Below are 16738 nucleotides of genomic sequence, written 5' to 3' on the forward strand. Positions count from 1 at the left end.
GGTCTGGGAGATGATGGTTTGGTGGTGAGGGGTGGGGTCATGGTCAAGGGGACGGTAGGAGGAGGTATCTGCGAGCTGGCGTTTGGCCTCAGCGGTGTAATGGTCAGTGCGCCAAACTACTACTGCGCCTCCCTTGATGGTGAGTTTGGGGTTGGAACGGAGGGAGTGGAGGGCTGCGCGTTCCGAGGGTGAGAGGTTGGAGTGGGTGGGAGGGGTGTGGGAGTTCAGGTAGCGGTTAATATCGCGGCGGCAGTTTGCTATGAAGAGGTCGAGGGCAGGTAGGAGGCCAGCACGGGGTGTCCAGGTGGACGGGGTGTGTTGGAGGTGGGAGAAGGGGTCGTCAGAGGGTGGGCGAGAGTCTTGATTGAAGAAGAAGGCGCGGAGGCGAAGGCGGCGGAAGCATTTATTGGCCATTCCTAGTTGCCCATTCAGAAGGTGGGGGTGAGCTGCCTTCTTGAACCGCTGCAGTCCATGTGCTGTAGGTAGACCCACAATGCCCTTAGGAAAAAAATTCCAGGATTTTGACCTAGCGACAGTGAAGGAACAGGGATATATTTCCAAGTCAGGATGGTGAGTGATATCGCCGCAGTTTAATGTGAAGTGGGATTCCTGTTTCCTTCTCAAGAAGCAATTGCTCAGGATTTAATGTCATGTTCCTTAGTTTTTCTCAACTTAGTATATCTTTTCCATATGGCAGTTAGTTCCCGATTTTGAATTGGGTGATCAGATAATTAGGGCCAGATCCATGAAAGGTTCTGTCACCTGGTCAAAATGTTGGTCAGTGGGTGCATCGTCATCAACCTTCAGGCTGACCCCAAATGTTGAGCTGTAATTCTTCTCCTTTATCTATCCCAAGGAAACTAACTTGATTAGATTAGATTTCCTACAGTATGGAAACAGGCCCTTCGGCCCAGCCAGTCCACACTGACCCTCCGAAGAGTAACCCACCCAGACCCATTTCCCTCTGACTAATGCACCTAACACTACAGGCAGTTTAGCATGGCCAATTCACCTGACCTGCACATCTTTGGATTGTGGGAGGAAACCGGAGCACGTAGAGGAAATCCACACAGACACGGGGAGAATGTGCAAACTCCACACAGACAGTCGCCCGAGGCTGGAATCGACCTGGCTTCCTGGCGCTGTGAGGTAGCAGTGCTAACCACTGAGCCACCGTGCCGTCCCAAACTTCCCAATCTATTAATTCGTATGTCTTCCTTAATATTAGATCTTATCATTTATCTCTCTTTATGCTTCTAGTTGATTATGATTAGATTCCCTACAGCGTGGAAACAGGCCCTTCGGCCCAACCAATCCACACCGGCCCTCCGAAGAGCAACCTACCCAGACCCATTTCCCTCTGACTAATGCACCTAACACGACGGGCAATTTAGCATGGCCAATTCACCCTGACCTGCACATCTTTGGACTGTGGGAGGAAACCAGAGCACCCGGAGGAAACCCACGCAGACACAAGGAGAATGTGCAAACTCCACACAGTCAGTCGCCCAAGGCTGGAGTCGAACCTGAGACCCTGGTGCCGTGAGGCAGCAGTGCTAACCATTGAGCCACGGACCACGACCAAAAATAGCCAAATTCACCAGATTGAAAATCCAGGTTAAAATGGCCAACTTGGTTAGTTCAGTCGAAGCTAATTTTTTTAGCTGTTACAAGGAATGGTGGATGGTTGTTGGCTAGTGGACCCTCACAGAGTGGTTGTAAAGTTGAAGAGAGGGTGGGAAATGAAAAACAAATTTAAACACAAAACCTCCCAAGAGCTAGAAACTTAACACTCGGCTGGTCAACACTGTTCAGTAATATCTGTGCAATAGTGGCTGTGCATATTACCAAGTGTTTTAGTTAACTACAGCTGTGTATGGTACTAATTATCCAAATAAACAATTAGAGTTGGACTATCTGACTGATGGGAGGGCCTGTCTAGTCTGGTCACTGAGTTGTTTCTGTGTTATGTAAGAACTCTGAGCAGGAGGAGGCCATTCAGCCCCTTGATCCTGCTCTGCTATTTAGATTCGATTAGATTACTTACAGTGTGGAAACAGGCCCTTCGGCCCAACATCGACCCACTGAAGTGCACCCACCCAGACCCATTCCCCTACATTTACCCTTCACCTAACACTACGGACAATTTAGCATGGCCAATTCACCTGACCTGCACATCTTTGGACTGTGGGAGGAAACCGGAGCACCCGGAGGAAACCCACGCAGACACGGGGAGAATGTGCAAACTCCACACAGTCAGTCGCCTGAGGCGGGAATTGAACCCGGGTCTCTGGCGCTGTGAGACAGCAGTGCCGCTCATTTAATCTAATCATTGCTGATCTCATCTCAGGCTCAACTCCACTTTCCTGCTCACGAGTAAAAATCTGTCTATCTCCTTTTTAAACTTTAAATTCCCAGCAAGGTTACCAGGCAGGTTCAGTTGGCTGTTAGGAAGGTAAATGCGATGTTTGCATTCATTTCGAGAGTGTTAGAATACAACAGCAGGGGTGTACTGCTGAGGGTGTACAAGGCCCGAATAAGATTGATTTTGGAACATTGTGAGCAGTTTTGGGCTCTGTATCCAAGGAAAGATGTGCTACTGTTGGAAGGGGTCCAGAGGGGATTTATAAGAATGATCCTGGGGATGAAGGATTTGTCATATGAGGAATAGTCAAGGAACTCTGGGTCTGTATTTGATGGAGTTTAAAAGAAATAGGGAGGGATATGATTGAACCTTTCAGAATACTGAGAGGCCTGGATAGAGTCGACATGGAGAAGATATTTCCACTGATAGGAGAGACTAGGACCTGAGGGCACAGCCTCAGAGTGAAGGGACAACCCTTTAGAACTGAGAGGGGGAGGAATGCCCTTAGCCAGAGGGTGGGGAATCGGTGGAACTCATTGCTGCAGAGGGCTGTGGAGGCCAACTCACTGAGTGTATTTCAGACAGATAGGTAAGTTCTTGATCAAAAAGGGGATCAAGGATTCCGGGGAGAAGGCAGGAGAACGGGGGTTAAGAAACATATCAGCTCTGATGATTGGTAGAACAGATTTGATAGGCTGAATGGCCTAATTCTACTCTTGTATGTTACAGTCTTATGGCATCTACTACACTCTGGGGGAGTGAATTCCTCCAATTCATGGCCCTTGGAGAGAAATAATCCCTCCACATTTCTATCCTAAATCTATGACCTCTCGTTACCTAGATTCCCTCACATGAAGCAATGAATGTTCCTGGTAGAATTCCTGTCTGGGGGCTCACTCGCATGATAAAAGCAGGTTCTGGTCTGTCCACTGATCAGCTTTGTTAATCTGAGGGAGCCAATAATGGGAAAGCCATACATCATTAAAGTTGTTATCTTTTACTCTGCTCAATGTAGCCTTTCCTAATGTGCCCTTACCCCACCCAGTTAACAAGCCCCAAATATTGAGGAATGTTTTGCCCTCATCCCTTGCTCAATATATAGCACACTGGGTGTTCAGCCTGAGAAAGCACTCCTTTTGTGAAGAGAAAATGTCAGCTTGTCGGGATCGGAGGGTAAATTTACCGCAGCAATGGTCTGTCCACTTCTGAGCACGATTCAACCTGCACATTCAGAGAGAGTCAGGCAGGACCTCTTGCCCTTTAATGGATTGAGCTATTTTGTAATGTTAATGTTCAGCTGGTTGTACTGAAGCCAGAACTCATCATCAGGAGCTATTAGCATGGGAGTTGCCAGGAAGCCTGGGGAATTCCTGACTGGGATTATTCTGGTTATGCAGGTTTGGAGTTTGGGTTCTTTCAGGTGACTGAATAGACCTTACAGCATTGAGACTTCTTATTGGGACTGAGAATATAATTGGGTCCAATCAGATTTGTCGATCAGGTTTTATAGGACCTTTTGGTCCATTGTGCTTGTACTAGCTCTCTGGAAGAACTTTCACTGAGTGACACCTGTCTTTTTTTTGTGGTTCTGTTCTCTGTTTGAAAGCTGCCACTGAGTATTTGACCCTTTTAGGCAGCAGGTGCTGGGTCAGTCTCTCTGTTGTTTGACTACTTCTGGTAACATTATTACCTAGCAACCTTGAGCTACTTGTAATTTGAACTGAATGTTTGATTTCCCTGATTTACAGGCTCTCAGTAATAATAAGACCATACGAAATAGGAGTGGAAGTAAGGCCATTCAGCCCGTCGGGTCCACTCTACCATTTAGTCATGGCTGATGGGCATTTCAACACCACTTACCCGCACTCTCCCCGTAGCCCTTAATTTCTTGCGAGATTTAAGAGTTTATCAATCTCTGTCTTGAAGACATTTAACGTCCCGGCCTCCACTGCGCTCCATGGCAGTGAATTCCACAGGCCCACCACTGTCTGGCTGAAGAAATGTCTCCTCATTTCCATTCTAAATTGACCCCCACCTCTCGGAAATAATTTCCCAGAGTCCACCCTTTCTAAGCCATGTGTTATCTTGTAAGTTTCTATTAGGTCTCCCCTCAACCTTCTAAACTCTAATGAATACAATCCCAGGATCCTCAGCCGTTCATCCTATGTTAGGCCTCCCATTTCAGGGATCATCCATGTGAATCTCCGCTGGACATGCTCCAGTGCCAGTATGTCCTTCCTGAGGTGTGGGGACCAAAACTGGACACAATATTCTAAATGGGGCCTCATCATAATAATGGAGAAAGTGAGGACTGCAGATGCTGGAGATCAGAGCTGAAAAATGTGTTGCTGGAAAAGCGCAGCAGGTCAGGCAGCAGCATCATAATAATGGGTGGTATAGTGATAAAGTCACTGAACTAGTGAGCTAGAAACCTACCCTAGGGATATGGGTTCAGATCCTACCATTTGATGACATTTTAAATTGAATTTATAAACAAAATTGGAATTAAAAATAGAAACTAGCCTAATGGTGACCAGGGTAAAACACATCTCTTTCATTTCTGTCTGTTGGGGAATGGAATCTGCCATCCTTATCTGGTCTGGCCGACGCGTGACTCCAGACCATCATAATGTGGCTGACTATGAACTGCCCTCTGGGTGATATAAGGATGTGCAATCAATACAGGCCTGACCAGCAACTCCCACACCTAATGACCAAAGAAACATTGTAATAAGAATATCATCAAGGCTGCCATGCCACTCAATGAGAGTGTTGCTGATCTAATAATCCTCACATGCACTCCCCTACCTTTTCCCTGTAAACCTGGATTTCCTTCCTGACTAAACATCTCAGACTTGATGACCCAAACTTGACAGAATTCCACAGATTCACTCCTGTCTGAGAGAATAAATTCCTTGTCATCTCTGCTCAATGGTGGGATATGAGGCTCAGGGCTGAGTGCTGAAAGATGGGATTAGACAGATCAGTGATGACCAGAACAAATGTGATGAACATTCTGAAAAGTTCTGAGTTATTGGCAATGACCAGGCGGGGAAGAAAACGGAGGATTTGTATTTCAGCTCCTCTCCAATTTTTAAACAAAAATGAGGCCAGAAATTAGGAGAAGTGTTTTAGTAGGTGGCTCTTGGAAGGTTTTTATCAGAATCAGTTTAACAAAAGGCAGGTCCTGTGAAGGGTTTTGAGAGTGGGGGTGAGGGGGAGGGGATGTGGGAAGGGCTACTGGTTAGATAGCTATTTGCAAACAGATCTGTTTATAGACATTTGGAGAAGGTTCTGGAGATGATGAATAGCTGTTGGTGTTGAATGACCTCATCCTGACCTGTGAAAGCCAATCATTTGAATCCAACATAAATTTGATTGTTGTGCCTATTTTCAGTTTAACAGTGAAGGATTTTGATTTCTCCTGTACACTGCGCAGTAAGCCTCCACTGTACTTTTAACCTTGATTTGAATGTGTTGTCTGACTGAGTTACAATGGAATCAAAAATGGAACAAGCTGTTGTATTGGGGCAGATTTGTGGATTTTTGTAAATTAAGCTGAGCTCACTTCTCCTCTGTCTCCTTAATTTGATATTTATTTTGAATGGAGGCTTGCTGTATTTGCTGTACCACATGGTCCCTGGCATATTGTGATAGTAACTAGTGATGCTAATCTCCAGATGCCCTACTTAAATGTGTATGCATTTTACTAATCTTTTCCCCTTGGGCATTGCAGTGTTGACTGATTAACTGCACCCATTCCTGTTTGTTTAACATGTGTAAGGGACACAAACAGCTTTTTGTGTGAAGGATGTTTGCAGTGCTGACATTTTAAATGGTTCTGCTGTGTAATTGGTTCAAAAAAAGCTTTTGTTTCATTTGTGAGCATGTGAGGGGCCTGGATTCCAGGCTTTCACAGTAACTGCTGTGGGATTGGCTGCTGAAAGTGGTCTTGGATGGTCGTCCAGCCTTCCTTTGGACCTGGTTAGAGTGCTGTGTTCCCTCGGTGCGGCCTGGAAGTGATCCTGTGCTCTCAGAGCAGGAAATAAATCTGTGATTGCTGTTTCCTGGATGAATGTTCAGTGCATCAATTGGGAGGCTCTCTATAACATGGGCTTTGAACCCATTTAGAATCATCAGGCAGTGTCAACTGAATTAAAACTGTGGGAATGAATTGAGATGAAAACTTGTGTTTCTAAGGGAGTTTTCACAACATTTTTCTCCAATAAGCAGATCGGGACACCACTTCTTAGGAAGGACATGTTGGCCTTAGAGTGAGTGCAACATATGCGTAGACCAGTACAGCACAGGAGCAGGCCCTTCAGCCCACCATGTCTGTGCTGACCACGATGCCGTACTAAAGTAATCCCACCTTCCTGCACATGGCCCAAATCCCTCTATTCCCTGCCTGTTCATGTCTCTGTCTAAATGCCATGTAATTGTTGGTGTCTTGTTTCTCCCACCTTCCTGGCAGCGTGTTGAAGGCACTACCATCCACTATGTTTAAAAACAACTTGTCTCGTACAGCTTGTTTAAGCTTTCCCCCCCTCGCCTTAAATCTGTGCCCCCTAGTATTTGACATTTTTGCCCTGGGAAAAAGACTTTCATCTATCCACCCTATCCATCTCTCAATGTTGGTTTGATGATAATATCTGGAGTTCAGGGGTTACGTTATGAGGAGTCATTGTACAAATGAGACCTGTTTCTCTAGAATTTAGAAGGTTAAGGGTGATCTGATTGAAGTCTTCAAGGTATTAGCAGGAAAAAACAGGGTTGATAAACTATTTCCACTGGCTGTGGATTCTAGAACTAGGGGCATAATCTGAGAATTAGGGCTAGAGCGTTCAGGAGAGATGTCAGGAAGCACTGGGTAGGAGAGGTTTGGAATTTCCTTCTACAAATGGTAGTGGATGTTGGATCAGTTGTTGGTTTTAAATCTGAGATTGATTTTCTTTTGTTAAGCAAATATATTAAGGGATATGGTACAAAGGCAGGTGCATGTATATGGAGTTAGGACACAGGTCTGCCATGATCTCATTGAATGGCAGGACAGGCTGGAGGGGCTGAATGGCCGCCTCCTGTTCGTATGTTCCTTTAATCTTTTTGAAGTGTCAGTAACATGTTTGTTAGTGTACACATGGCTCGATCCCACAAGCAACAATACGAATAAAGTGATGTTGACTGAGAGATAAACACTGAGCAGCAAAGTTTCCAGCGGACTTGTGTAATCTCCATTTGTAAAGGTGGCTATTTTATATAGTTTTGAATTCTGGAAAATAAGCTCTTTTCATATTTAGAAGCTACACAAGGTCACTTAAATACTGGATTTTACGGTTCACACACATCATTGTCCTTAACAGCTCTACCTTCATTCTGTGTCTGAGAATTTAGACAAATGATGACCATTGTTAAGATTCAAGCTAATTTAAGGAATAATAACAAAGTGCTGGAGAAACTCATTAGGTCTGACACCCTGCCATCTGGGGCAGCACGGTGGCTCAGTGGTTAGCACTGCTGCCTCACAGCACCAGGGTCCCAGGTTCAATTCCAGCCTCGGGTAACTGTCTGTGTGGAGTTTGCACATTCTCCCTGTGTCTGCATGGGTTTCCTCCCACAGTCACAAAGATGTGCAAGTTAGGGTGGATTGGCCATGATAAATTGTCCCATAGTGTTAGCTGCATTAGTCAGAGGGAAATGGGTCTAGGTGGGTTACTCTTCAGAGGGTCGGTGTGAACTTGTTGGGCTGAAGGGCCTGTTTCCACACTGTAGGGAATCTAATCTAAACTGTGGAGAGAGAAAAGCTTAACTTTCCAAAGTCCAAATTTCTTCTGAAGAAAAGTCATATTGGTCTTTTTGTTATTATCTCTGTTTCTCTCCACAGATGCTACCAGACTAGTTGAGTTTCTGCAGCAGTTTGATTTTATTCCAGATTTCCAGCATCCACAGTATAAGCACAGTTAGCACTTGTTGAGCACAGTTAAATTTATAAAGTTTATAAGATTGGTTTATTTATAATTGTTTGGTAATACAGAAACTGAGTATAGTTTGGAAAAAATCTCAAACCTTTTGTTTTTGTACTCATGAGGAGAAATTGTAAGGAATAGAATTTAAAGAGAAAGCCAACATCTATATTGTTAAGGTGAGAGTGCTGAATGGTTGGTTGACAATTGGTTAACACTGCATTTTTAAGTCATTTTGTATAAATTTCCAGCAGGTATTTGATAAAGTGCCACATTAAAGGTCATGGCAGAAAATAAAAGCTCTCAGATTGAAGTTTGATTGTTTAACAGAGTGAGTGGGAGTAGGCTGCTTCGCCATTCAATATGATCACAGCTGATTATTCAACTCAGCACCCTGTTCCTGCTTTCCATCTCTACCCTTTGATCCCTTTAGCCCTAAGAATGTATTCAACTCCTTCTTGAAAACAGTCAATGTTTTGGCCTTAACTGCTTTTCTATGGCAGAGAGTTCCACACGCTGCCTGCTCTCTGGGTGAAGAAAGTTCTCCTTCTCTCCGTTCTAAGTGGCCTATCCTGTATCCTTTGGTTGTGGACTCTCTGGTCATTGGGAGCGTCCTTCCTGCAGTTCCTCTGTCTAGTCTGGTTAGAATTTTATAAGGAAACAGAAGTCATCAGTGAATCTTTTTCAGGTTGGTAAGTTGTAATGAGTGGTGTGCCGCAGGAATCAGTGCTGGGGCCTCAGCTGTTTATTTCAAGAAATGACTTGGATGGAAGGATTGAAAGGATGGTTGAAAAACCAGCACCAAGCTGGGTAGGACAGGAAGCTCTGAAGTGGACATTAGGAAGTTACAAAGGGGTACAGATAGGTTAAGTAGTTGAGCACAGATCTGGCAAATATAGGGAGTATAATATCAGAAAATATGAAATTGTCCATTTTACAGATAGAATAGAACAAACATCTTATTTAAATGGTGCGATATTATAGCGGTCTGAGTTACAGAGGCATCCTGGGTGACCTGGGACAGCAAAATGTTGCTGTGCAGGTGCAACCAGTAATTAGGACTTTTCACATTTTTCTTGTGAGTGGGATTGAACTCTGAAGTAAGGAAATAATGCTTCAGTTTGATGGGGTTCTAGTGCGACTGTATCTGGCGTGACCCTGGGGAGACAGTTAAGTATTTTCCTGGATCACATTGGTCTGTGTATCACTCTTGCAGTTTTCTGCAGGGAACTATCTTGGATTTGAAATTTGCCTGAAGAATAGTGGACTCAGAGAGAGGAAGAGGATCGTTAGACTGAATCGATAACCTTTATTGATCCATTGGGTAAACTCATGACCTTGATAGAACTCCAGTTGGGTTGGTCTAGTCCATGGGGATTTCTCACACATACCACTACATTCTGAGAAGTAGGTCAAGACATTTTAGATCGTAAATTGCCAAAAGCAATGATTTTATTTGGCTCCAGTGTGCCTTGTGTGACATTTATAGCTCAACTCTCCTTATTTTGTCTCTATCTTGCTCATCCAGCTTGCATGAATTGAGGGAAAATGTTTCTCAGGAGCACAAATCTCTCAAACAGAAAGAACTGGCTGATGGGCCAAAGGCATCCCACGGATATGGAGGCAAGTTTGGAGTCCAGGATGATCGGATGGATAAGGTAGGAAATGTGCTATTTTTAAATGGAGGAAAACAAGCTGACGTTGCTTGAATTGTTTTTAATTACAGACCTTGAGCTGCCTTGTATCTTAGCTGGTTTCTGGTCCCTGTACTGTTTTGTTTTGTCTCTGGCTGTGGTTCTTTGATAAATGATATCACTTTGGAAAGCTTACACATTCACCAGTATGTAGAAGTAAAAGGTAAATTAACATAGTCCTCCCAGAGCAGGGGGCTGCTCTCCCATTAGAGAGAGAGAGAGATGACTGAAGAGGGAGTGGGGGTGAAGGGGTTAATTTGAGGGTCACCCTGCCCTGGGGAGGGGAAGACTTTCACAGTTTGCTGAGTCAGTGCAGGAATTGAACCTGCGCTGTTGGTACCACACTGCATTGCAAACCAGCTGTTGGACCAACTACAGAAATAGCACCCATCATTTCTATAGCTCAGCAAGTTTCTCCCATTATGTTTTTAAAAATGCTTTTAGGAAAATTGTATCTTAGAAAAAATACTCATTACTTTTTCTTCCATTTCTCACCCCCGCCCCCATACTCTATGAAATAGTTGCTCAATATTTAACATAAGCAGCATCTAATTGTGTGGGCAGGTGAACCCAGTGTCTATTTTGAGTCAGTATTTTAGTTCCTTTTTGATGTCTTCTGTCCATAAAGGTTCCAGGTATTTAAACTGGATAACGTAATTCCAACATCAACGGTCAGTGTTTTGTATCACTGTGACACTAGAGCTAAGATGAAGATGGGATCTGTGACGGGTTGAAACGATGAGGTTTATACACCGGCCACTGTGGGTCTGGGGGATTGCACGTGGATACCCTCCATGTCCAGCCCAGTTGAAGGGCCTGGGTCAGAAGATCTCCTTCCCATAATAAAAGTGAAATACTGCAGATTCTGGAATAATGAAATGAAAACCACATGCTGGAAAAACCTCAGGGGGTCGGAGCTGTGTGGAGAGAGAAAGAGAATTAATGTTTGAGTCCAATATGGCTCCTTGGAACTCTGCTTGTATTTGGATAGGACCCGTTATGCTTTTATTCCATACTACTCCTGCTCCACACACTATAACATGTCAGGGTGACCCCTGCTTTTCCCAATGTTGTGACCAGTCTCCCAAATCACCTTGTAGTTTTTTAAAAAGGAAATGATTAAATAATGATGAATCTGCCTCTCTATCTGGCTGCCTTGCCAATTCTCTGCATGTGGTTAACTGTGTTAACCAGACCAGGGAATGTTAGCAAAGTGAAGCTGAAAAAGAAATGATTAAATAATGATGAATCTGCCTCTCTATCTGGCTGCCTTGCATGTGGTTAACTGTGTTAACCAGACCAGGGAATGTTAACAAAGTGAAGCTGCATGTGTAGGTCATGTCCATGAGGTGGTGTCACTGCCTCGGTGCTGCTCATGTGGAATAGCACCCCCCCCCGCTCCCTCCTGCCACCGCACTGTGGTCAATCCCCCGCAGACTGCCACCTCCCTTCCTACTCTTTGGAATCACGTTTGCCCTTAGTTCCAAGAATGAAGGGACATCTATAGGTTCAATCCCAGACCTCTCAGGATAGACAGGAGCGAGAGCAATGTAAAACAGGTTAGGACTGAGTCAGGCTGAGTGATCACCCTCTAGAATGAACCAGAACGTCCATTGGAGAACAGAGTGCTTTTGGACATTGCCTGTGCTCACTCAGTGACTGTTCCAAGAATGAAGGGACATCTATAGGTTCAATCCCAGACCTCCTAAGGATAGACAGGAGCGAGAGCAATGTAAAACAGGTTAGGACTGAGTCAGGCTGAGCGATCACCCTCTAGAATGAACCAGAACGTCCATTGGAGAACAGAGTGGTTTTGGACATTGCCTGTGCTCACTCAGTGACTGCAGCATTATGGAAGGAAAGGATATTTTCTGTCCTTGCCCTACTAAGAATAGATATTTAGTGTAATTTTATTTGTAAATGTTAACATTTTTAGCTTGAAGCTAATTAATGCAATTAAATGGTTGACTTTTCAAATCCTGGCTGCATGTCAGAGTTCTCAGCCTTGGAGTCATAGAGTCATACAGAAACAAACGCTTCAGTCCAACCTAACTGTGCTGCCAAACATCCCAATCTGATCTTGTCCCATTTGCCAGCACTTGGCCCATGTCCCACTAAACCCTTCCTATTCATATACCCATCCAGATGCCTTTTAAATGTTGCAATTGTACCGGCCTCCACCACTTCCTCTGGCAGCTCATTCCATGCACGTACCACCCTCTGTGTGGAAAAAGTTGCCCCTTAGGTCCCTTTTAAATCTTTCCCCTCTCACTTTAAGCTTTTGCCCTCTGGTTTTGGACTCCCCTCCCCTGGGGTAAAGACCTTGTCCATCACCCTATCCATACCACTCATGATTTTATACAGCTTCATAAGGTCCCCTCCAAAATATATTTCCCAGCAACTAGCTGTATCATCGCAGAGCTGGAACCGAAGCAGGGTCCCTGGTGCTGTGAGGCAGCAGTGCTAACCATTGACCCCCCGTGCCCCTGATAGAGCTGTGAGTGCTGTGGCCTGGGGGTTGGTGGGGTGGGGGCATAGGTCACAGAGACAGGAAGTGGGACTGGCAGAGTGGCTTTAGAGGCACGGCTGTGAGGGGGGAATGACCTCGATTTGATGATTTTCTGATTGTGGGTTTCATGTTCAGAAAAGAATGTGTTTGTTTGAAACTTGTTGGAGTGAAAACATTGCTTGTGCCAAACAGCAAATGTTTGTATCAGCTTGAATCAGGCTGATGATTGAATTTAGCGAGTGTTCTCCCAGTGATGATAAAAAGTGTGATTTATGGGTCACCAGCACCGAGGGGGGTGGGGTGTCAGTATTCCTGAAAACCTGTTTTAAAAAAAAAGGGAGTTTCAAACTGACGATTGAATTTAACGTGCGATGAGTTCTTCAGCTTCCAAAGTGTATGTGAAGAGATGGGGAAAAAAAAATCAACAATGAAAACAAAAAGCGAGGATGGTGGAACCACCCGCTCGAGTTGGATTTCTGGTGAGGAGTCAGTTGTTTAGACGTTCCTGTTCTGTGCCTGGGACAGGCTTTGTTCTTGAGCTACAACCCTCTCTCACTGTCCCCCACATTGCAGCCAGAAACCCACTTTCCCCCTGGATCTGTATTTGTTTCTGAAGTAGGGGATGCATTCTATTTAAACTCTGTTTCTCACTCTGAAATACCAGCCAAGATGCTGAATGTTTTCAGCACGATCTGTTCTTATTGGAACTGAATATTAAGCCCTCCTTTCCAACTGGTGATTTGAAGGCGCACCAACAGCTGATTGAAACAAGGGCCAGTTGTACATATTTAAAGCATAGTTGCAGAGAATTATGTTCAGTTTATGTTCCATACAAGCCTCCGCTTTTCCTGGGCGATGGTGTGTGTCTCTGGCAAGGACAATATTTATTATCTCCTGTTAGTTGCCCACAAGGTTGCCCACTTAGGTGCCAAACAGCATAAACAGAAAGTGATAGACAGAGCTAAGCGATCCCATCACCAATACATCGGATATAAGCTCTGCAGTCCTTCCACGTCTAGTGATGAATGAAGGTGGGCAGTTAAACAACTCACTGGAGGCTCCACAAAAATCCCCCTCCTCAATGATGGAGGAGCCCAGCACATCAGGGCAAAGGATAAGGCTGAAGCATTCGCAATGATATTCAGGCAGAAGTGCTGAGTGGGTGATCCATCTCAGACTCCTCCAGTGGTCCCCCGCATCACAGATCCCAGTCTCCAGCCAATTCGATTCACTCCACGTGATATCAAGAAACAGCTGGAGACACTGGATATTGCAAAGGCAATGGGCCCTGACAACATTCCAGCAATAGTACTGAAGACTTGTGCCCCAGAACTTGCCACTCTCCTAGTCAAGCTGTTCCAGTGCAGTTATAACACTGGCATCTACCCGACAATGTGGAAAACTGCCCAGGTATGTCCTGTACACACAAAACAGGACAAATCCAACCCAGCCAATTCCTGCCCCATCAGTCTACTCTTGAGCATCAGTAAAGTGATGGAAGGTGTCACCAACAGTGCTATCAAGCAGCACCTGCTCAGCTATAACCTGCTCAGTGACACCCAGTTTGGGTTCCCCCAGGGTCACTCAGCTCCTGACCTCATCACAGCCTTGGTTCAAACATGGACAAAAGAGCTGAATTCCAGAGGGTGGGGAGAGGGCCGCATTTGACTAAGTATGGCATCAAGGAGCCCTGACTAAACTGGAATTAAATGGGTACCGAGGGCAAACACTCCATTGGTTAGAGTCATACCTGGCACACAGGAAGATGATTTGTAGCTGTGGAGGTCAGTCATCTCCAGGACATCTCTGCAGGAGTCCCTCAGGATAGGGTCCTAGGCTCAACCATCTACCGCTGCAACATCGATGACCTTCCCTCTGCCATCAGGTCAGAAGTGGGGCTGTTCGCTGAGGATTACACAGTGTTCAGCACCATGTGCATCTCCTCAGATACTAAAGCAGTTCGTGCTCAAATGCAACAGGATCTGGACAATGTCCAGGCTTGGGCCGACAAGGGGCAAGTTAACATTTGTGCCACACAAATGCCGGACAATGACCATCACCAATAACAGAAACTCTAACCACTGCCCCTTGACATTCAACCGTGCTCAAATGCAACAGGATCTGGACAATGTCCAGGCTTGGGCCGACAAGAGGCAAGTAACATTTGTGCCACACAAATGCCGGACAATGACCATCACCAATAACAGAAACTCTAACCACTGCCCCTTGACATTCAACAGTATTACCATCACTGAATCCCCCATTGTCAACATCCTCGGGGTTATCATTGACCAGAAACTCAACTGGACTCACCACATAAACACAGCGGCTACAAGAGCAGGTCAGAGACTAGGGAGACTGCGGCATGTAACTCACCTCCTGACACCCCAAAGCCTGTCCACCATCGACAAGGCACAAGTCAGGAGTGTGATGGAATACTCCCCACTTGCCCCTGGATGGGGGCAGCTCCAACAACACCCGAGAAGCTTAACATCATCCAGGACAAAGCAGCCTGCCTTGATTGGCACCACATCCACTCCCTCCACCACTGACACTCAGTAGCAGCAGTGTGTACTATCGACAAGATGCACTGCAGGGATTCACCAAAGATGCTCAGACAGCACTTTCCAAACCCATGACCACTTCCATTGAGAAGGACAAGGGGCAGCAGATATATGGAACACGACCACCACAATTCCCTTCGGGAAGGAATTCCTCCAAACTCTCCTCCAAGTCACTCACCATCCTGATTTGGAAATATATCATGGTTCCTTCACTGTCGCTGGATCAGAATCCTGGAATTCCCTCCTTAACGGCATTGTGGGTCAACCCACAGCAGGTGGACTGCAGCGGTTCAAGAAGGCAGCTCACCCCCACCTTCTCAAGGGGCAACTAGGGATGCTGGCCAGCCAACAACACTTAATGGTAAGGTCCTAGGGAGTGTTGCTGAACAAAGAGACCTTGGAGTGCAGGTTCATAGCTCCTTGAAAGTGGAGTCACAGGTAGATAGGATAGTGTCCAGGCTTGGGCCGACAAGGTGAAGAATGCTTTCCTTTATTGGTCAGAGTATTGAGTACAGGAGTTGGGTGGTCATGTTGCGGCCGTACAGGACATTGGTTAGGCCACTGTTGGAATATTGTGTGCAATTCTGGTCTCCTTCCTATCGGAAAGATGTTGTTAAACTTGAAAATGTTCAGAAAAGATTTACACGGATGTTGCCAGGGTTGGAGGATTTGAGCCACAGGGAGAGATTGATTAGGCTGGGACTGTTTTCCCTGGAGCGTCGAAGGCTGAGGGGTGACCTTATAGAGGTTTATAAAATCATGAGGGGCATGGATAGGGAAAAGTCTTTGTCCATTTACCCTGGGGTCGGGAGTCCAGAACTAGAGGGCATAGGTTTAGGGTGAGAGGAGAAAGATATAAAAGATACCTAAGGGGTAACTTTTTCACGCAGAGGGTGATGCGTATTTGGAATGAGCTGCCAGAAGAAGTGGTGGAGGCTGGTACAATTGCAACATTTAAATGGGCATCTGGATGGGTATATGAATAGGAAGGGTTTGGAGGGATATGGGCCAGGTGCTGGCAGGTGGGACTGGATTGGTTTGGGATATCTGGTCAGCATGGATGAGTTGGACCGAAGGGTCTGTTTCTGTGCTTTACATCTCTGTGACTCTACTTTCAAAATGCATCATTTCATATTTATCAGGGTTAAACCATCCAGGTCAGTCAGTCAGAAATGCTTGAACTCTCCGACTGTAGTCTGGAGTCACAGATGTTTTCAAATGGTATTGTAGTGCAGGGAGTCAATTGTGCAACCTGTTGGGCAGTTCCCATGGAGTCAGTATGTTGGGACATGCGGGGTTCTGACCTGTAAACCCTGGTCACAACCCAGTCTCTGATGGTCTGCCTGAAAGCTGGTGATCTGGGCCACACTCTCTATCTGTCTTTCATTTAAAAACCTTTGCATATTGCTCACTCCTCTCCTGGGGAGTAAGACCCATCCTGCAAACCTGGCCTGCCAATGAAAACCTCTCTGCACCACCACCTCAATCACAACTCAGAGGCCGGTCCTTAAATGTTGGTAAACCAAAACTCTCAATGACCCAGGAGTGATTGGTCAGACATTCCATCTTCTGTATATTTCACTTCCAGAAAGGTGTCATCCTTAAAAGGCCACCAGCTCAGCATCCAGCAAACTGACTCCTGGGTC

General features: G+C 45.5%; 1 protein-coding gene across 1 annotated transcript in view; it reads left to right on the forward strand.

The window, feature by feature from the left end:
* Positions 1-10049, forward strand: part of LOC122557605 (src substrate cortactin-like) — a 21255-nt gene extending 11206 nt beyond the window's left edge. Inside the window, exon 3 of the mRNA XM_043705323.1 lies at positions 9854-10049. Coding sequence (XP_043561258.1) covers positions 9854-10034 — 181 coding nt within the window. The 3' untranslated portion in view covers positions 10035-10049. The remainder of the gene's footprint in view (positions 1-9853) is intronic.
* The last annotated feature ends 6689 nt before the right edge of the window (positions 10050-16738 follow it).

The sequence above is a fragment of the Chiloscyllium plagiosum genome, chromosome 16, assembly GCF_004010195.1.
Source record: "Chiloscyllium plagiosum isolate BGI_BamShark_2017 chromosome 16, ASM401019v2, whole genome shotgun sequence".
Lineage (NCBI taxonomy): Eukaryota > Metazoa > Chordata > Chondrichthyes > Orectolobiformes > Hemiscylliidae > Chiloscyllium > Chiloscyllium plagiosum.